Source organism: Corapipo altera, unplaced genomic scaffold (genome assembly GCF_003945725.1).
Source record: "Corapipo altera isolate COAL_440 unplaced genomic scaffold, ASM394572v1 228, whole genome shotgun sequence".
In the NCBI taxonomy this organism is placed as follows: Eukaryota; Metazoa; Chordata; class Aves; order Passeriformes; family Pipridae; genus Corapipo; species Corapipo altera.
The window spans coordinates 282,926-305,253 of record NW_020885068.1 but is presented as its reverse complement, the minus strand read 5'-3'; the positions used below and the strand labels follow the sequence as shown (position 1 = coordinate 305,253).

General features: G+C 47.0%; 1 protein-coding gene across 1 annotated transcript in view; it reads left to right on the top strand.

Annotated features, from left to right (window-relative positions):
- EXOC4 (exocyst complex component 4) overlaps positions 1 to 22,328 on the top strand; it is a 203,863-nt gene that overhangs the window by 51,274 nt on the left and 130,261 nt on the right. The window contains exon 3 of the mRNA XM_027669176.1: positions 11,063 to 11,159. Within this exon, the coding sequence (XP_027524977.1) occupies positions 11,063 to 11,159 (97 nt within the window). The remainder of the gene's footprint in view (positions 1 to 11,062; positions 11,160 to 22,328) is intronic.

Below are 22,328 nucleotides of genomic sequence, written 5' to 3'. Positions count from 1 at the left end.
GGCTCCAGGGAGAGCTGAGAGACCCTTGCAGGGCCTAAAGGGGCTCCAGGAGAGCTGGAGAGGGACTGGGGACAAGGCCTGGAGGGACAGGACACAGGGAATGTGCTCTGAGGTGGAGGAATGGCTTCGGTTTGTGCCATTCCCTCTCCCTTCTTTTAGAGTTATCTGCTTGATGCCAAATTGAATTATTATTTAATTAAATTTAATTATTATTTCTCGTTGCTCTGTACCGGTGCGTGCCCCTGCTTCTTGTAACTGAACCAAAAAACCCCACATATTCCCTTTGATTTTGAAATTATTAAGTCAAATATTCCAAGGTGTGGGTGAGACTCTGCCAACTGAGTGGCTCCTGTTGATGGAAGCTGCTGAATCAGCAGAAATCACAAATTAATCCTTCTTCTGATGAGGCCGAAACGTTCGAGTCTTGTCTTGTTCAGCCCACAGCTGTTGAAGCTTTTAAGTAGAATTTAAGAAAATTTCTAGCATTTGAATGGGGTTTTTTCAACTTTTTGAGCTTTTTGTGGCATTGTAGAATGGTTTGGGGTGGAAGGGAACTAAAAGAATGTCCAGTTCCAACCCCCTGCCATGGGCAGGGACACCTTCCACTGTTGCTCCAACTTGACAGTTCCAGGGATCCAGGGGCAGCCACAGCTTCTCTGGGAAACCAGCTCCAGTTTTCCTCTCCTTGATACCTGCACAGCAGGAGCAACTGTTAAAAATAAAAAACAATTAAATCAATTTAGACTTTTGTGTAAAACGGAGCTCGTGGGAGCTCTTGGTTGGTTTTTAGGGGAAATGTTAAATTTCCTGTGGATAGAAATGGACAGAAACACATGGAAAGGACTGGTCAGTCTTCCCTGGAGTTTGTGATATTAAATCCAGCCTGATTCTGACACGCTGGCTCCCATGAAACGGTGTTTTATTAAAGCCACCAGGTTATTCCTGGGCTTCCAATGGCTCTGATGAACACTGTATTAGGGTCATATCCTCCAATAACCCCATTTCCAAATCCCTGGCTGCCTTTGAAAGAGTTGTGATTAAAGTTCTGGCTGTTTTCCTGCAATTCCTGGTGTCCCCTGAGGGGGGGAGTTCCCTCCCTTTATTGGTACTTACAACCCCAGGGGGGGGTTGTGGCAATATCAGTGACAATCTCGGAGGGGCAGGAAACAGTTTTGCATGAAAATGCCAGAAATAAAAGCTGTCCCCAAATTAACACAGGGGGCTCTGGGATTTCAGGGTTGTTTCCTCAAGTCTTAATTGAGGTTTGATTGAATTCCAGGCAAAACAAAGCAGAGGAGGAGAAGGAGGAGGTGGGGAAAGGAGATTGTGGATGAACAGGTGGAGAGATGCTGCCTGACAGGTCACACTGGGATCTGCTCATTCCTGCCGGTGCAGGGGGGCTTGGTTGGTGCATTCCCAGCACTGCCATGGACAATCCATTCCACTTCCCTCAGGGAAAACCCTGGGATCATTGTGCATGTTGCTGGAAAATGAAACGATTCACAGAGGAGGAGTGAGGGTGTTGCTTTGTCGCTCACGGGGTTGAATTCCCAATTCTGCCTCGTTTCACATGCCAGGTTTGTAACATTTTCAAGGCTGGTCAAAAGATTGGGGGACTTATCTTCTTTAGGACTGACTCCTTCATTAATACATGGAAAACAAGCCCCTGACAGTTTCTTGGTGGTTTTTGGAGTCCCAGCTTCGAAATCCTCTGTTTCCATCCCATGTTTTAGTGGTAAAAACATTGTATTTCTCTAGATGTTGGTGGGACTTGTTGATCTTAGAGGTCTTTTCCCACCTCAACGAGTCTGTGTCTGCTTCATACAGAATCCATACAATGTTTTACATTTTTTAATCTCATTCTTTCTCCTCCCAGACCCATAAGAGATGCTTTGGTAAAGCTGTCCCATCCAGGAGCTTTGTCCATCCTCACACCACGAGCCTCTGGCCTCCCCAGGGTGTGTCTTGCTGGAACTCCCTGTGGCCTTTGGAATGCTGGAGAGGGAATTTGGACAAGGGGCTGGAGGGAGGGGACAAGAGGGAGTGGCTTTAAAATGAGGGAAGGCAGGTTTAGGTGGGATATTGGGAAAAAATTCTTCCCTGTGAGGGTGGGGAGGCCCTCAGAGCCTGAGGTGGGAGAACTTGAGAGCCCCTTCCAGGGCCTAAAGCACCTCCAGGAGCCCTTGGGACAAGGGATGGAAGGACAGGACACAGGGAATGGCTTCCCAGTGCCAGAGGGCAAGGTTAGATGGGATATTGGGAAAGAATTGCTGGCTGGGAGGGTGGGGAGGGGCTGGAATGGGTTTCCCAGAGAAGCTGTGGCTGCCCCTGGATCCCTGGAAGTGTCCAAGGTCAGGTTGGAGCAACCTGGGCCAGTGGAATTTGTCCCTGCCCATGGCAGGGGGATGGAACAGGATGATCTTTCATGTCCCTTTAACCCAAACCATCCTCTGATTCCATGATTCTACCAATTCCTTTGTCCAAAATGGCCTTAAACTTTGAAGTACTAAAAAGGAAGGTGAAACACGGAAGCTTTTAGAGTTAAACAGCTCATAAGAATATAAACCAACAAATGACACCATGTCAAGAAATATCTTACTTTATTTCCCTTGCTTTTTGTTTGCTCACTATGTTGTTTTTTTGTTGTTTTTTTTCCCTTCTGACATTAAAACCCAATAGAAAACATGTCAGGGATATAAAAAATTCAGGTAGGAGCCATTTGCTGCTACAGGAGATAAGATAAAGAGAGAAGAAAACAGTTGAGAAGTGAATCCAGCCTGTGAGTAATCACAGTTCATTAGCTCCAGCTTGTTTCCTGGCTCTGGATAAGGACTCATGCTTTGGAAGAGCTTCTATCTGTACGTGGTGGTTTTTAGGGAAACCACAAAATATGCAAGTTGACAAATCCATTAATCAAAGTTCCTGCTACCCGGGGAGGGAAAAAAAGAAAACAACAGGAAAAAAAGGAGAAACATGCATTTTAAACAATTTTCTGTAGCTGCAAGGAGGCTTTTTTTTTTGCATGTGTGGCTGCCACAGTGATCAGATGATAAAGGAGGGTCGGGTCGAACCCCAACCCCTCGCGGGGGCTGCGAGAGCCGAGGCTCGCGACGGGTTTTTTCGAGGCAGATGGAGTGTGAGCAACTAATAAATCAGGTTTCGAAACATTAAAGGGCAACTTATTTAAATGCAGATGGTGTTGGATCTCAGAGAAGGCAGAAGAGGAGAGAAGGGAAGGATTGGGCACAACAGTCAGCGCGGGGCTCCGCGGCCGCATCCAAAATCGGCCCCGGGATGTGGCACGGGAAAGGGAGAGAGAGACAGTTGGAAAAGCTCTTTGGGCAGTGAGTGGAATTATGGTCAGTCATTTTGGTACACTGGACTCGTATTCTGGAAAGCTGAAGTGTAAATGTGATTTTCAAAAGGAGGGAATAAAACGTTTGGTCGTTTTTTTTGTCCGCGGCATTTCCCAAAACGGATTTGCCGGGGGGAAAGTTGGAGCCTCGGTTTCAATTCCCCTTTTGGGAAACTGAAACTCAGGAACCTGAGCGAGGTCAGAGAGGCCACATCAGAGCCAGGGCTCGAGTCCAGAGCTGCCTCGCCTGCTTTGGGAATTCAGTTTTCCTTCAGCCTGGTCTGAAGCAAAGTGTGATCTGCAAACCTGAGCACGGGCCGAGCTCCCAGTCAGAATCATGGAATGGTTTGAGTGGGAAGGGACCTTAAAGATCATCCAGTTCCACCCCCTGCCATGGGCAGGGACACCTTCCACCATCCCGGGTTGCTCCAAGCCCCGTCCAACCCAGCCTTGGACACTTCCAGGAGCAGCCACAGCTTCTCTGGGAAATCCATTCCAGCCCCTCCCCACCCCCCAGACAGCAATTCCTTCCCAATATCCCATCTATCCCAGCCCTCTGGCACTGGGAAGCCATTCCCTGTGTCCTGTCCCTCCAGGCCTTGTCCCAGTCCCTCTCCAGCTCTCCTGGAGCCCCTTTAGGCCCTGCAAGGGACTCTCAGCTCTCCCTGGAGCCTTCTCTTCTCCAGGTGAACATTCCCAGCTCTCCCAGCCTGGCTCCAGAATACAGGGGCTCCAGCCCTCAGAGCATCTTTTCCCAATCCCTTTCCACTCCTCCTTTCCCAGTTTTATACCTGTAAGAGATTTGTGAAGGTCCAGCCATCAGACTTGAATTGGCTTGATTTCATCCCTGCAAGTGTCCAAGGCCAGGTTGGACGGGGCTTGGAGCAACCTGGGATAGTGGGAGGTGTCCCTGCCCATGGCATGGGGTGGAATTAGGTGGATTTTTAAGGTCCCAAACCATCCTGTGATCCTGTGACCTCAACTTGGATTTTTAGGTCATTGTGGTGACTGGCACAGTCCCAAAGTCAAAGCCAACAGGGGTTGGGTTTATTTTGGAAGCTCTGGACTTCCCTGCCCTCTCCCAGCCCCTCACCACAACAACCCCACTGCTCCATCAGGCGAAAAGGGAACCAGCCAGGAGATCTGCCTTTGTTTCTGCACAACATTTGTGGTTTTCCAGTGAAGGTTGGAACCTTCTCTGCACCCCACGTTGGGATCCATCACCCCAAACGCTGCTTTTGGGAGAGTGGCTGAACCTTTATGACTTAAAGAGACACTTTTGAAATTAAATGTGCTGAACTTTATAACCTCCAGGATCAAATTCCTTGGTTTTTCCCCCACTTCACATCCTTTTTGTCTTAATTCCCACCCTACTTCTCTGGTAAAGAAGAAAAGTCTTTCCAAACTGACCGAAGCAATCCAAACCCAGAATCCCTGTGGATTTGGGGTGTTGCTGTCCTTGCCTGTACCAGTGTTGGTGTCTCCCGTGCTGAGTTCAGTGCTGGTGACAGGTGATGGACACCTTGGGAGCTGGGAACAGACTGATGCCCTTGGAGACAGTTAATCATCTCCCTGCTCCTTTCCTGCCTGTGCGGAGCCCTCGCCCCGGGTCTGACAGCCGGTGTTTTACAAGTGTTTAACCACCTAATTCCCATCGATCTGGGGGCTTTTGCAGTTCCATCATCTCCCTGATCTCTGCTGATTTTGGGAAAAGGCGGGTGCCTGTGTGTTTTCAACCATCACTCCCTTACTCCTGCTGGTCTGATCTTATAAATTCCCAGTTGTGATGAATAAAAAGAGACCGGGGGGTGATTAAGAGAAGCGAACAAGAAACACAGTCTTTCCTCTGTCAGAAACCTTTGCTGAACTGCTTCTCCCCTCCAGCAAGGAGGTAATCAAGTGCTGGCTGGAGCTTATTCCTGTCTGTCTTGATAACAGGTGGGTTTCTTCATCTGGTGCATCTGAGCTCCCTCATTCCAGTTGGAGAGGGAACAGGAGCCGTGTCAGAGGGCAGGTCAGTCACTGCCAGTTTGTGGGTGAAGAGCACAAGGAACATCCTTATTAGATGGGAATACAGAGAAGAATCTGCCTCAGATAATCCACTAGGTGCCTCTAGAAGAGGAGCAGATCCTTCTCTGTGCCTTCCTTCTTCCCTGCTGAGTTCTGGCAGTGTAGGGCAGCAAGTATCAGGACACCCGGGTGGGGAGCCCTTAATTAAAGCATGGATTGCACACCCCGTGAGCTCTGCTAAAGCAGCTACCCCAGGACAATTGGGAAAATGATGTCCCACCCCTGGATGTGTCCAAGGCCAGCTTGGATGGAGCTCTGAGCACCCTGGGCTAGTGGAAGGTGTCCCTGCCCATGGTAGGGGGTGGCACTGGGTGGGCTTTAAGGTCCGATCCAACCCAAGCCATTCTGGGATTCTGTAAATGCAGTGAAGTGTGAGGGTTCAGGACATGCAACAGAGGAATTTAAGAGGTGTTTGGTTTCTGAGGAAGAGAGTTTAGAAGTGTGTGCTGATGTGTTGAATCCCTACTGGGGGTCAGTGCAGTGAGAAACAGGACTGTTTGTGTCGGGGGTGGTTTATGGAGCCAGGCTGGGAGAGCTGGGAATGTTCCCCTGGAGAAGAGAAGGCTCCAGGGAGAGCTGAGAGCCCCTTGCAGGGCCTAAAGGGGCTCCAGGAGAGCTGGAGATGGACTGGGGACAAGGCCTGGAGGGACAGGACACAGGGAATGGCTTCCCACTGACAGAGGGCAGAGGGTTAGGTGGGATATTGGGAAGGAATTGCTGTCTGGGAGGGTGGGGAGGCCCTGTCCCAGGTTTTCCAGAGTATCTGTGGCTGCCCCTGGATCCCTGGAAGTGTCCAAGGCCAGGCCACATGGGGCTTGGAGCAACCTGGGACAGTGGAAGGTGTCCCTGCCCATGGCACTGGGTGAAATTAGATGATTTTTCACGTACCTTCCAACCCAAACCATTCCGGGCTTCTTTGACATTCTCTGCAAACGTGGCATGTCCATATTGAAATTTTAACATTGCGAGCAAGATGGAAAACTCAGAGCACTCCTAATGTTTGCTCAAACTTTAAATGCCTGCAGAAAATTCCAGCTTTGTTGCTCATCTAATTCCCTCCCATTTTGCAGCCTGACATTTCAGGCTCCATTTCGGAGACGTTGAGCTGTGTCACTAATGGCCCTGTCTCAGACACCCACGTGCAGTGGCATTCAGGTGGGCACAGCCCATTGCTGGCACAGCATGAGGGCATCATTAACTCTGTGACAAATATCCCTTTGTTGCCAAGTTATCCTTATTTTTCTTTCTCTTTTATTTTTTTTTTTTTTTTTTCCCCCCCCCCCATGATTTATTACTGAGCAGATTTAAATCAGCCAACTCTGCTCCTGAGAAAGAAACTGCTACAACAAAAAACACTTGCTGAGAGAGCTGTGAAAGTTTGGGTTATTTTTCTGGTGCTAATAAATGTGGAATTAGACTTTCTTGACTTATATAATTTTAAAAAAAAACAACAAAGCAACAACCAAATCCTTCAACCCAGTGAAGGATTTCTTGCATTGTGACATCACCGGAGCGATGGTCCAGATGGTGCCTGGAGTGTGGAATGTGGTGGGAAGTTGTGGATCAGTGAGCAGGGATGTCTGGTCCTGTAGTCAGAGGTGTCATGGCAATAATATTGGGCACTTCCACACACTTGGAAATCCTCAGGGCTCTCTGGGAATGAGGATTTACAGCTCCTTATCTCTGATGAGGTGGACAGTTTTCTTCTCTCCGAGTCTGCTCGTGTGGATTTGCAAGTTCAGCTCTTCTTGGAGAGGTTCTGCAGACTGCAGCTCTGGGAATCATAAGGAGGGGAAAAAAAAAAAGGCATTATTTCCATTTTTTGTGGAATTATGGGAAGTTTTGGGTTGGAAAGGACATGAAAGATCATGTTGTTCCAACCCCAGCACCTTCCACTATCCCAGGTTGCTCCAGCCTGGCCTTGGACACTTCCAGGGATCCAGGGGCAGCCACAGCTTCTCTGCAAAATCCATTCCAGCCCCTCCCCACCCTCCCAGACAGCAATTCCTTCCCAATATCCCACCTAACCCTTCCCTCTGCCACTGGGAAGCCATTCCCTGTGTCCTGTCCCTCCAGGCCTTGTCTCCAGTCCCTCTCCAGCTCTCCTGGAACCTCTTTAGGCCCTGCAAAGGGCTCTCGGCTCTCCCTGGAGCCTTCCCTTCTCCAGGTGAACATTCCCAGCTCTCCCAGCCTGGCACCAGAGCAGAGGGAATCCAGCCCTTGGAGTATCTCCATGTTTTTTTCTGGTCTCACTCCAGCAGGTTCATGTCCTTCCTTCATCTGCAACCTGGGCTGTGGAAGGTGTCCCTGCCCATGGCAGGAGGTGGAACAAGATGAGCTTTAAGGTCCCTTCCAACCCAAACCATTCCATGATTCTCTACTCCCTGTTTCCTGCAGAGCTGCCTGATCTTGGATTGTTTGGAGGAATGATGGTTCCCCTCCCCATGTGAGATACCCTTGATAGACTCAAGAAGGAAAAAGGGATATCCCTCGTTTATTTTTATGGACACTCCTTGTGGTTCTCCAGCACAGGGAATTGCCTTTGGTGGATGAATCCAGTCCCGTTGGCTGCTTCATTTAAACAGACATTTCAGACCTTGTGGGAGAGTCCCCAGGGGGAATTTGCTCCCAAATATACAGACAGAGGGATCGTGTCCTCTCTCCTGCTCCACCTGGGGCTTTTCTCCAGTGTCAGCCACGACAAAGCTCCAACATGGAGAGAGGAGAAGGTGAGAGGAGCAGTGGAGCCTGCTGGAATCCTCAGGATTGGTTGGTCTGTATGAGGCATCACCAGGAACAAGATTTACATCTCAACATGTTTTTCAAGGCAAAACCCTTCAATATTTTAAAAGACTGAAAAACAAAACCGCTTTTCCTCGTGCCTCCCAACCTCCCGCAGAACCTCTGTGGCGATTAATTGAAAACCCAGAGCCAGGAAGATGTAAAATCACCTTTTTTCCCTCCCTGTTCCAGTGTTCTGTTCTACTCCAGTCCCTCAGAGCGGGGCCGAGTGGATCAGGTGGATTGTTTCATTCCTGGCTGCGGACGAATAAAACATGGAGGGCCCAGTCAATAATATCAATTGGTGCAGGGTGACTTGGTGTAACAAGAATCACAGCCCTGCCTTAATTCCAGCCTGCATTTCCTCCTTTCATGCCTCAGCAGCTTGTGCTCAGATGAATCCTCCAATAAGTCTGTAAAGACACAGAGACCCCGCTGGAAATTGCAGGATCTGACATTAACAGGGGAAATGAATAATTTTCTTTTCCTTGAACTCACACCTCTTGTTTATTTTTTTTCTTTTTTTAAGCTGTCACATCGTGTGAGTTCAATTCAGGAAATTCCTGGCTTTTTTTTTTTTTAAGAGCTTCCTCTTTCTAAATACAGTCAGTAAAGCTGAATTAACTCTGCCTTCAGCTGCTCTGTGCTTCCTGATTTCCTTGTGTTGGTGGAGGATTTACCAGGAGGCTTCCACATCCCAGCACTGCGCTGGAGGGGCTGAGTCAGCTGTGGAAATGCTGTGACTGCAGATATCCCGAATTTCCCTGGATTTCTCACTCCACAGGGAGCTCAGTAGCAAACCTCACCAAAACAGCATCTTAAATCCACTGCTGGAATGGGAATTCTTGTAGAAAACACTCCTGGGATGGGAATTCCTGTAAGAAACACTCCTGACCTGGAGGGACCTTTTGGGATATGGAGGAGCTGGTGCTGTGACCTGCTCAGTCCTTGGGTTTTGCTGTGAGGTTGCTACAGGAGGGGCAAATAAATCCAATAAATCCAAGTCATCAAAGAGCTTATTTTTTTGTGGGTAATGTCCTAAGGCAGATAAACTTCCCTTTGGAAAGAAGGTTGGAGGCACTTTCTTCCCCTCTCACCCTTTCCAGTTTGGAGACTTCTTGTTTCAAGGCAGACACACGTCAGGGTCAAAAACTTCCATAACCTGCTCATGGAGCTTTGATTTTCAAGGACTTTGTCATTTCCCTGCACCTCTAAACCTACCCCAATAATGTGATGAGCTCCTGTATTTATTATTATCAATCCCTGAGGAAGAGTTCATGTGAAGAACGGGAAGGGCTTCGTAATCTTTGGGATATACAAACTTTACCCGAGTTCGTTTTCTGGGGTTCTTTGAGGTTTTTTTGCCCAAACCCCACAGTTGATGGGGTCGTTTGTGGGACGGTGGCAGCACATGATGATGATCCCCCTGCAGAGCTGCCTCCAGCCCTGGGAACAACATTCTTGAAGGATGTGGAGCTGCTGGAGAGAGTCCAGAGGAGGCCCTGGAGCTGCTCCCAGGGCTGGAACCCCTCTGCTCTGGAGCCAGGCTGGGAGAGCTGGGAATGTTCCCCTGGAGAAGAGAAGGCTCCAGGGAGAGCTGAGAGCCCCTTGCAGGGCCTAAAGGGGCTCCAGGAGAGCTGGAGAGGGACTGGGGACAAGGCCTGGAGGGACAGGACACAGGGAATGGCTTCAGACTTGGTTTGGCTGGATATTGGGAAGGAATTGCTGTCTGGGAGGGTGGGGAGGTCCTGGCTCAGGTTTCCCAGAGAAGCCGTGGCTGCCCCTGGATCCTTGGAAGAGTCCAAGACCAGGATGGACAGGGCTTGGAGCACCCTGGGCTAGTGGAAGGTGTCCCTGCCCATGGCAGGGAGATGGAACTGGATGATCTTTAAGGTCCCTTCCCACCCAAACCATTTCACGGTGAAGCATCTGGCCCATTGTCCTAAAAATGTTTTCTTCTGCAATGGTGTTACAAGTGGATTTTGTTGCTCTCAGGACATTCAAAGGTTTCAGGAAGTTGTTATTTCCCTCCCCACCGTCTTTTCTCTTTCAATATCCAAATTTAACATCCTTTGAGAGCTGCCTCTGGAAGTACCTTTGGTTTGGCTGCAGTGATACACAGGTTGATGTTTTCCTGCCACTGCAAATCCTCCTCTGTGGGGCTGTGGTGCACAAATAACATTGTCTTGAGTTGTGTTTTACTGCAAAGGAGCTGCCAAACTCACAAATGGGTTTTTCCTGTAGCTGGGACCCTGTTTGTACCCAGGTGGAACTCAGGGAATTGTGTCTCCTGCTCGAGAATCCCAAATTCAGTGCAGGAAATGAACCCTGAGAGACCTGGAAATATTAAATATAATTAATGAGTTAAAATGCCACGTCACTGGCAATCAAAACCAAGCATCTTCCAGGTGGAATTGTGGAATCCACAGATGTGCAGGACCTGAAAGCAGCAAGATTCAGGGAAGTGCTGCTCTTCAAACCCTTTCCAAGCCCTGTGGGCTTCAAAACACATCTGAGCCATGTAGACCAGACATTGGGGGTTTTATTGCACAAGATGCAGGACCTGGACTTCGTGGTCTTCCTGCAGTACTTCCACTAATTTTGGGAAGTAGAAATAATGTCTAAAAACATCTCAACCCCACCTGTATTGTCCCCACTGCTTCAGCAGTGCTTGCTGTGAGCAAGAGGGGGGTACAGGGGAGCGTGTCTTCACGTTAATTACTGATCTTTCATCAGAAAAGAAGCCTCTAATTCATGTTTAATTATCACTTGCTAAGCGTTTAATTATCACTTGCTATCTAAAAACCACGGGCTGCTGAGATCTGTTAGCCAACTTTGTTTGATGTTATTTTCCAGGAGGACCGGATGATAACTTAATTGAAGGTGGCGGATCCAAGTTTGTCTGCAAACCAGGAGCCAGGAACATCACCGTCATCTTTCATCCCCTCCTCAGGTAAAATTCAGGTTTTCCACATGCTCCTACAGGTGCAAATCATTAGAATTAAGTAGGATTAACCTCCTGGAATTAACCTTCTCTGCGGGGATGGTGCCGCTTCTGAGCCGCGTCCCGGAGCAGCGGCCCCGCTCTGGAGTTGTTGGTGTGCAGATGTTAAAAAAAATCATCATTAATTCAGCTTCTTGGCAATGTTTTTAAACCTTTTTTGAAGTGAACTCTGATGCCAGGTGGGATTCCCTGCCTGGCTGAGCCCGTTTCACTTCCCAGTGTCGTTTATTACTGACGAGGTAGAATTTATTTGCAACCCGCCACGAGTTGTTTGTCTCCTCCTGGCCTTTGTGCTTCTTAAAAAAACTCAGAGGATGCTCTGATGAACTGCAAGGCGAGTTCAGGCTTTGATAAAACAAGTGTGATCTGGCAAATCAATGCCTGATCCCCGGGTGATTCCCAAAATCCTCACAGCTGGAACCTTAAACAGAGTAGGTCTTTAATGAGCCTTTTCTCACCGCGTCGTTCTCCCCTGGTTGCTTGAGTTTTGCTCTTTTTTTGCTTTGCAGTCAAACAGTCCCTGGGGTTGGTTTTGTTGGAATTAAACACTACGATGTTTGCCTCGGTTCGTGTTGATCTCCCACCTCTGCTTTTCCCTGCCAGGGTTTTCCTTCATCATCAGGGATGTCCTTTCCCACTCAGTACCAGCAGCTTTAGAGCATTTCCCCTCCTTGGCTCTGCTTTTATTACTCGCTGTCACGAGCCACTGAACAAACAGGGGATTGTCTCCCATAATAAAATAGCAATAAAAAATAATTCAGTCTTATCCCCCAGAGGAAGGAACGTCCGACTAACCTCGGTTCTCAGCCCTCAAAAAGATGGTTTTTAAAGGTATTTGTGACTTCTCAGCACTTAAAAAGTACAGATGGAGAATCCATAAACTCCTCCAGATCTAGATTTCTGATTTCGTGACACTAAATATTGGAATAATCTTGATAAAAGCACTAAAATTGGGTATAGTCTTTAAGGGCTTTCCTTGGAAAAAGGGTTGTGTCCATGGTACTCTCTATTTATTGCTGACTGTCCATAAACGAAATGGAGAATTCCCCAAGCGAATTTCATTTCAACCTCTGTCTCTTCCCAACTAAAGAAAAGCCCTAAAAATGAAATTTGCTGCAGTATAATTTATAGTTTTCAGCCATTTTATTGTGGAAAAAGGTGGGCGACGGTTGAGATGCTCTTCCATTGATATTTCTTCAATTTCTCAGGGTTTTTTAAATGAATTTACAGGTGCCTTTCAAGCACAGAGGGGGGTGATGCTCTTAGTTTTATTGATGAGATATTTCCCATTGATTTAGATTCTTTCCCTTTGCCTTCCCGCTTCATTTCCCCCCTTTTTTTTCTCCTCAAACCTGAGTGCTCTGCTTTAAAATAACACCTCTCACAAACACTTCACTCTTCATTACCAAGCCTGCAAGATGGGCAGGAGGAATACTTTGCCTCCTAAAAAATTAATTGCAGCATCCTCACTTCCCTGCGCCGAGTCTTCCATCGGCAGCCGCAGGAGGAGAAGGAAAACAGGCCGTGACCCAGCCTGGCCTTTTCCCCCTGCAGGATGGGGGGGATTTGGGGTTGGGGTGAGGGCTGTGGGAACTGTTTTAATGTGATTTTACCAATTTTAAGCACTGACACAGTGAGTGCTGAGTCCTTGTTGTCTTAGATTTGATTTTGGCTCCTCAGCTTTGGCTCCTCAACTCTGGCTAAAATATTTCGATGGTGCAATAATTCCCAGCACTTGGAATATTAGAATCCTCGTCCTACCTGTGCATCCCTCGTTGGTTAAATCTTTGCTTGGCCCTTTCCTGAACGTTCCTGTCTGAATTCTCAACTCTTCCTGGAGGGAATTCTTGCAAAGGTGTGAAGTTTTCACTTGTTTTATTTGCCATTTGCTGCTGGGGTCATCTTTCATCCCTGTCCCCTGTACCTGCTTCAGATGAGTCTGCTTTGAATTCAAAATTATCAATATTTTATTCAGAAGTGGGGTTTTTGTCCTTATTTTTACCAAGTTCCCTTAAATCTGTTACCATGTAGACTGATTTTTCTTAGGAAGCTCAGTGCTCCTGGAAGTACTGAGCAAACTGGATTTCTGGGAAACCAGGCCCCCAGTGGGATGATTTAAAGCCTGGCTTTTAAAAGAGAATTCAGCCCCAAAATGTGGAGAGTTGTAATCAGAACATGCATATCCATCAGTCTGAGTTTCCCTCTCTTGTCCTCCTGATATGAGAAGTGTCACTGTCCATCACATCAGAGGGGCACAAGCAAAGGGGGTAAATTTGCTGCTTAAAAAGCCTTTTTTTGATCCTTTTTTTTTATTTACAAGCTCAGCTCCAGATCCTTTTGAAGACACAAGTTCAACAGGATTTTGGTGGGGGGGCTGTAAATTCACGCCCTTATCCCCCCATGACCAACGTTTGTTTAGAGAAATTAGAATTTACAGTCACGGGGAGCGTAAAGGGAAATACTCACAAATGGTTTTCAAAGCTTCCCTTCCCTTGGAATTCACTTAGAGCAGCAAACCGGAGGTGGGAAGTGACTTTTTGGGACGTGGGTCCCCTGATTTCCACCAGGACAACTGAGACCCACCAAGGCCCAGATTAATTACCAGGATTTAATGACGCTCCACACACATAAGAAACAGAAACAAAGAGTGAATTTCTGAAAGACAAGGGGGAGGTGATTCCTGGGAAATAGATTTTCCTAATGGAAAATTCCATATTGGAGCAGGATACATGTCTGATTTCCCTTAATTACTTTTCGTGGGAGGTGTTGAAGTATAAAAGTTACCAAAATTGGAGTCCAGTTCATCCTTTGCTGTTAACCAGCGTTTCCTTGGCTTGGGAAACCACTGGTGTTGCTGGTCTGAGGAATAACATCTCCTGCTGGAGGAAGGAATCCTGCAGGACCAAATCCTGGAATCTGGAGCAGCCTGAGCGATGTCTGGTGTGACATTTGTTTGGGGGGGATTTTTTTTTCCCTTCCCTCTCTCTCTCTCTCTCTGTTTTATCTTTAATGTTTATTTGTTTCAGCTGGCATTTGAAAGGCACTTGGCTCCTGAGGGTAATAATCCTTTTACATATGCTTTGTAGAGTGTGTTTATTACCAGACAATTGAAGAACAGATGTCTGCAGTCTTGGGGGGGGGGGATGGAGGGCGATGAGAACTCAGCGGAACGTGGTTTGGATGTTGGATATCGAGGCCGCCAGGGCTTCCATTTATTACCATCAGCCACACCTCATTAAGATCAAACAGCAATTAAAAGGGCTTGGAGGATGATTTGGAAAAATCTGGGCGAGATTGTGACCTTGGGAAGGAGGATGGAGGAGCTGAATTGGCTCGGCAGCCTCTCCCTCTTCACGGGGCTGTTTTTGGGGGAATCTCCCTTTTGGCGATGTCCAAATCACCGCCGTGGATTTCAGAGCCTGGAGAGCAAGGGGAAAACAAAGAGTTGGTGTGTTGGGGTAGGGGGGGGAAAGAAAAAAAAAAGAAAAAAAAGAAAGAAAAGCCAAATCCCTGCTTTGCCTCTGCTGGTGTTGTTTGGGATGCAAAGTTTAACGCTCCGGTTTGCTGCTGCTTGGATTTTGGATTGATGGCAGTGGAGGGAAAAGACAAGGTAATAATTTGACATTTTAATTTAAAATGGAATGCTTTTATCCATTGCTACAAGTCTCCTTTATTGAAAGCAGGAGGCTTTTCATTTTGGAATTGCCTGTTCCTTCCAGTTGTGTTAATTCCAAAAAAAAAAAAAAAAGAGTGGTTGCTCTTTTAATAAATATAATCAATTATTTGGGGACTAATCAAGGAGGAAGGTGATTGACTTTTGCTGCCTGTTGAGATGTCAGCAACTGGTGGCAATCAGCCCTGAGCTGCTGAAGGTCCAGTTGCAGATTCCAGGGATTCCCTGTCCTTGGGAAGGAGGTGGCCAACGTGCAGAACACGTGCACACACCCAGGTGCACAAACATTGGCTGTTTTATGGGAATAATTCTATTTATTTCGGGTTGTGTCGAGATGAAAGGTGCTGTGGGTAGAATCTAAACCCTCTGCTGCTTTTGGAAATCTTGGGGAGGAAAGAGCAAAGTTGGGACATCAAAGTCTTGGAGCATCAGCTGCTGCTGCAGCTGAGCAGGTTCCAAAACCACATGACTCTTAAATGATATAAAACTCTGTGTATAACCTCACTAAAAACCCCTTTTATTAGTATATCTCTGTAGCTAGAATAATAAACAGCTAATTTTATTTTAACTACAATATCTTGTAGTTGCACGCCACAGAATTCATATTTAACCATATGGGGTGTGTTACTTGGGAAGCAAAAGGAGTGGCAAAATTAGTTTGTGAGTTACATTTAGACTGTGTTAAATGGCACCAAATAGGTTAAGAAAAATATGTGGTATTTTATCAGTCTAAGGGTTCCACATTATTATTGAAGGAGGTGGAAAATGTCAAAGCCTCCTACGGCACAAATAGTGCTAAATAATGAGAGCTGATGCCTTCAGCTTTTTGAATCAAACCCAAAATACTTGATTTTAGAGAAATCAATAAAACTGACTCAAGCCGGGAGAGGGAACTTGTAATATTGACTGCTGCAAGTTTGAGTTTGAGTAATGAGCAGAGGGTCAGGGGTTCAGGAAAAGAAAATATCTGACGTGCTGGTTTTGTGCACAGGAAACGTCGTTTGCAAACTTTTAAATGCAGTGACTCCTTAAAAATAGAAGCCTCCAGATTTCGTGAAGTCTTACATTCAGATTTATCTTTAAAGGGGGGAAATATCACTTAGTTAATCTAAATCTTTAAAGGGGGGAAATATCACTTAGTTAATCTAAATCTAGCTCCTGCAAGGTAGGGTTGGTCTTCCCTTGGAGGGGAGGCCCCAGGGCAGGGAGATGGTGCCTGTCTGCTAGTTCTGTGATGTGGTGGGACAGGTGAGGGCCAGATCAGGAGATCATGGAATTGTTGAATCTTTTAGGTTGGAAAAGACCTCCAGGGTCTTTGAGCCCACCCTGTGCCCGATGCCCACCTTGTCCCTCAGCCCAGAGCACTGAGTGCCACAGCCAGGCCTTCCTTGGGCACCTTCAGGTGTGGGAGCTCCACCACCTCCCTGGGCAACCTCTACCAAGGCCTGAACACCCCTTCCATGAGGAAATTCCTCCTGATGTACAATCTGACCCACCCCTGGCACAGCTTGAGGCCATTCCCTCTCCTCCTGTCCCTTGTTCCCTGGGAGCAGAGCCCGACCTCTCCCCAGCTCCCCCCTCCTGTCAGGGACTTGCAGAGCCAGAAGGTCCCCCCTGAGCCTCCTTTTCTCCAGGCTGAGCTCCCCCAGCTCTCTCAGGAGTTCTCCAGACTCTTCCCAGCTCCCTTCCCTTCCCTGCACACGCTCCAGCCCCTCCATGTCTTGTGATGAGCCCAAAACTGCCCCCAGGACTTGAGGTGAAGCCTCCCCAGGTTCTAGCACAGAGGGATCTCAAATCCTGCTTCTCCTTACGTTCCCAGTAGTCACCTGATGCTTCCTATTATTACAGAATCCCAGAATGGTTTGGGCTGGAAGGGACCTTAAAGATCATCCCTTTCCAAACCCCTGCCATGGGCAGGGACACCTTCCAGTAGCAGAACCTTCCTCTAGAAACTCCCACCTTTATTTTGGCCGCATTACTCCTCCTCCCTGAGCATGGCAACTGCTCCACTCAACTTTCCATCCTTTCCATCCACTCGCCGCCGTTTTCCCTTCAACTGACCAGAACCCAGAATCTCAAGGGAGCAATTCCACACCCACCTACAGAATTCTTTCCCTCCCCTTGGTTTAATGAGTGTTTAGAAGGCATTTGGTTGACAAGTGCCTCGTACTGTCACTGGCAGGGATGGATGTTCCTGGCAGGGATGGATGTTCCTCACGGGCGAATCCCGACCCTTTTCTCCCTGACGGGCCCCTCACGGAACCGCCGCCGTCGCTGAATTCTAAAGACACGTTTTTCAGCAGAACCTTGTTGTTGTGACACTGCCAAGGGAAAGGTTTTCCTTGTGAGTGAGGCCACTGCAGAAGTAGGAGAAGGGATGGGGAGCAGCTTCACGTTTCGTGCTTCTTTTTTTTCTTTCCCCCTCCCTCCCCACCCCGATGCTTTATGAGAGCTGACAGTCCTCCCGCGTGCGTCTGATTAGAGATGACAGTTTATAAAAACCTTAATGTGGGGCTGTTCATTTTCCATGACAGGAAATAAAGTGATCCCCTTCTCCCCCCCCCCCCCCCCCCCCCCCGTCCCCCCCCCCCCCCCCCACCCCAACAAAATCCCTTACATCCCAAAAAAAAAAAAACCCACCCCACCTCCTCCTCCTCGTCATCTTAATCTGCGATGCATTGATTTTATATTGTCTGTCAGGGAACGCGCTTCAGCAGATCAGTCAGGTTGGGAGTTTTCAAACATGCTTCATCTGAAGGGGAAAATCAACAGCCTGTCAGAAATTTCACATGTCTGCAGCTCCTCCTTCCCTCTGGATGAAACACGAGCTGAAGGAACAGAGGAATTTTGACATTTGCAAGAGCTCGGGCTGAGTAGCTGGAAACGGCGTTAATGCGATTCCATGAATTACTTCTAACCTGGATCGTGTTCATTGAGCCAACAAAGTAGTGTGGGCTCGTTCCTTCCTGGAATTACAGAATCACAGGATGGTTTGAGTTGAAAAGGACCTTTCCATGGGCAGGGACACCTTCCACTAGCCCAAGTTGCTCCAAGCTGGCCTTGGACACTTCCAGGGATGAGGCAGCCACAGCTTCTCTGGGAAACCTGTTGAGCTGCTCAAGTTTAATTCCAGCGTCTTCCTCCTGTTCTCATGGAGCAGGATCAAGGTTCCCCATATTGCTGAACACTGGTGTTGTTCTTATTTTCTTTATTTGTCCTTATTAAGAAGGAATTATGATGCCACTGGAGTTTTCAGGGATTGATTTATCCCTTGACTGCTCCATCACACGGCCTGAACCGTGTCTTGGGATAGTTCGGTCGGAAGGGACCTAAAACAATCCCATTGTCCCCCTGCCTGGCTAATTCAGGGCTGATCATGGGGCCAGAGGAGAGTTTAGCAAAACTGGTAGGGAAGAATTGATTAATTTATTCCATTTAACCATCTTGAATACAAAGGTCTGAGTCAGAAGCTGCAATTACACACAGAGATCCGCATTTAATCCCACAATCATTAAGGCTGGAAAAACCCCCTTAGATCATTGAGTCCAACCATTCCCCCAACACTGCCAAGGCCACCACAAACCATGTCCCCAAGTGCCACAATGGGTTATCAGGCACCATAAATCCCCTCAATCACGAGGTGAGATCCTGGAGCTGGTGCCTTTCCGGTGGGGAATGAACTTCCATGGCACCTAAAACTTGCTTTGATACCCTCGCCTTTCCTTTCAAATATAGCAAATATTACTCTGCTGTTGCTAAAAAAAAAGGAAAAATCTGTAAAGAATTCACAGAGCAGAACCAGAAAAGCATCTTTCACTTTCGTGGTGAAAAAAAACCCACCCAAACCCTGACAAATTCTAAATTTGTGATCTGTCTGTGGAAACCGCACAGAAAATACTTTGCTGAGGGTTTTCCCTGAATAGAGGGAATCCAAGGATGACTTTTGTGATTTAAATCTGTGCTATGGTGTCATTACCCTAAAAGGTTTCATCCAGTGCCTGTGGTTGCTTTTATCAAGCTTTGTGAGTTTTTGATTGAAGGCAGGAGAGCTGGTGCTCGATGAGAACAAAAAAAAGGTGATTCCTGTTTTTGGGATTTGCTGGTAAAAGCAAAGATCTAAAGCCCAAAACTGAGAGGACCTTTTTGGACCCCACACCTCCCCTCATCACAGGAGCATGAGGATGAAAGGAAAGAGTTTTAATTTTTTTTATCATTAGTGTATTTTACATCAATTCATGCTGTTTATCCAAAGGGTTTTCTGGGAACAAATTTTTCCGGAGTTCCCTCGGTGTTGGACTCCTCCTGTTGGATCTCCTGGCTTCATGTTTGAGCTGGATAATCCTCCCTGGGTTTTTGCAAAGCTCTTTAAAACCTTGTGGACAGTTTAAAACGTTGGAATTTGGGGGAAACTGTGGCTTTTTACCTCAGAGCACAGAGGGAAATTCCAGTCTCCTCCAGGGAGACTGAAAGGGGAAGGAAAAAAAAAATAAAGGAGATTTTAGAAGTATTTAATTTTCATTTATGACAATCTGAAATATTTGTTTCAGCTTTTTAATTACTCTCTTTTCAGTTGCCTGAGCTGAGCTAAAAATAATGGGTTTAAACCTGCATTTTTCCATTCTGCTGAATTCATGGATATTACAGTGCAAGACCCTCATTTATTCCTATTTTCTAGACCAGATTATTTGGTTCAGCCACATCTGATGTGTCTCTACAACCATTCCCAGGAGTGGTTTTTTTTTGCTGCCCCAAAGGCACGTGGCAAAATTAAAGTCCTGGCACCACCCTGGGAGATGTGAGCCCGTGGAAAAACCCGGGTTTTGGGTCACACAAAAGAACTTTTTGGTGGGATATTCCTGGGGAATTTAATTTTAAATCCTGCTGACTTTTAGATATTGGCAGAATGGCCACAAATAAACTTTGAAGGAAATAAAGTAGCTTTTAATTTGGTTATTTTGGGTGCCAGGCATCTCGAGTAACAGACAGATGAGCAGGAATTGTGGGATACCACCCAGAAGCATTTCCATAGCTCCTTTCCTCTGGTAACTTCCAAGCTTTTCCAAGTCATAATTCATGAACACCTAAGCTTGGAATTGCTCTGGATGTGGAAATCCTGGGGATGGAGCTCTTGTGGGTGAAGTGTTGAGTTCAACAGTCATAAATTCTGTGCAGACTTGGAATAGGTGGAAAAACTGAAGGTTATAAATTCCCACTGTTATTAATCAAGGCCCAGCAGAACCAGGCAAAGCCATCGCCTCAGTTCCATCTCTGCCTTCAGATAAGTTGGTTTCCAGTTGTGTTTTTTGGCTGTAAAATGCTAAAACAGATGTGATAAAATCACACAAGATCACAGCATTCCTTTCTTCCAATCTTTGTTGTGACTTAAGAACCAATCCTTGCAGGAATACTTCCAAATGATGGAGTGGTGGTACCTGGGATGCCAAGTTATGGGATGACACCTCAGAACACAAACCTGATTTGTTCATGGAGGTTTTATTTCAGGTTTTATTTGAGGTTTATAATCAGCCCTGGCTGATTTCTGGCAGGATGAAAAGGCCAGAGAGAAGGCAGTGGAAAATGGGACGATGAACAGGTTCTTTGTGGCTTTAATAATTTCTGGTGGCTCTTGGCAAGCTCATTATCTCTGCAGTGACAGTGTGAGAGTGTTTTCAAAGCTAAAAGAGAAATAATTAAAGCTTTAGACACTCCATAAGGTGAAATAATATTGCTAAATAAGTGCAGACCCCCTAAAAATTGTTTGTTCCTTGGTTTTGGGGTCTCCAAGTTGATAATTTTTAGCCCTGAGCCAGGAATTCCTTCAAGGGACAGCAGATGTAATTGTTCCTCATACAAAGGAAAACTGGAGACCTTCGAGAAAACACTAAAGACAACAAGGAGGGAGAAAATATGGGGAAGTGTCAGATTTGGTTCTCCAAAACTCTCCAAACTGCAGTTTGTCCCTCTTTGAGAAAGCAAGTCATCCCTCTTGATGCACACAGTGTAAATGATTTGAGTGGGAATGGGCCTTGAGCTCACTCAGAAAATCAGGCTGGACCTGCATCACAGTCATTCACCTGAACTGAAAGCAAACGGTCGTTAAAAATTCATAGAAGTGGATTAATTGCTTGGAATCTCTACTTTGCTAGTTCCTGTCTTAACTTTAATACCAAATCTAGAGTTGGTATTTTGCTCCCTCTCCTTTGCCTGGCTCCTAAATTATTGTTTCATCCCCTTCCCAGGCAGAATTATTCCAAGTTTTTTGTGGAACTAGGTGTTTGGGAGTAGAACAGAATCATGGAATGGTTTGGGTTGGAAGGGAGCTTAAAGATCATCCAGTTCCAACGTCCTGACACTTTCCACTATCCCAGGTTGCTCCAAACCCCTTCCTGGCCTTGGACACTTCCAGGCATGGGCCATCCACAATTTTTCCATGTTTTTTGCTTCCCATTCATCCAGGTCAGTCTCTCCTCTGTGTAAAAGGTGCAGAACTTTGCACTTGTACCATCTGCTGGTAGAAAAGTTCACCCAACCTCTGCTCGGGTGTCTTTTCCCCCAAGTCCCCACCGTTGGCACCTGTCACATGTTTGATTCATCCATTCCAGCCACCCAAAATCCCCTTTTTCCACTGTCTGACAGGAGAAGATCTGCCATCTGCATCCCTCGGGAGCCTCCTAGAGAAAATTTCGGCACTTCTTCCCTATTAAAACCAAACAGAAGTTGTCAGGGATGGAGAACCATTGTTGGAGCAAACAGAACGGGTGCTTATTACGAGTTTTAGCTACGCCCAGGTCAATAGTTAAGTGGGTTTTTTCTGGTTAGTTGGATGAAAGGCAGTAATGGGTTTAATTGCTGGTTGTCATTTGTAACGGAGTCGATGAAGTATTAGAATTATTCAGATAATTTTTTGTAATTACCCACCGTCAGGCGCTTTGCGACGTTAAAAACACAATCTCTGAGGTAACAGAGCCGGGTTCTTTGGACTGAAGGCAAGAGCTTGGAGGGGACAATATCACTTTGAAACATCAGGCGAGTCAGACAGGTAAACAACCCTGAGGTTGGAAAAGCCCTCCAGGGTCATCAAGTCCAACCAACCTTTGACCAACACCACCTTGTCCCCCAGCCCAGAGCACTGAGTGCCAGGGCCAGGCCTTCCTTGGGCACCTCCAGGGCTGGGGACTCCAAAGCTCCCTGGGCAGCCCCTGCCAAGGCCTGAACACCCTTTCCAGGAAGGAATTTCCCCAGTATCCAACCTGATCCTCCCCTGGCACAGCTTGAGGCTGTTCCCTCTCCTCCTGTCCCTTGTTCCCAGGGAGCAGAGCCCGACTTCCCCCGGCTCCCCCCTCCTGTCAGGGACTTGCAGAGCCAGAAGGTCCCCCCTGATCCCTCTTTTCTCCAGGCTGAGCCCCCCCAGCTCCCTCAGGAATTCTCCAGATCCTTCCCAGCTC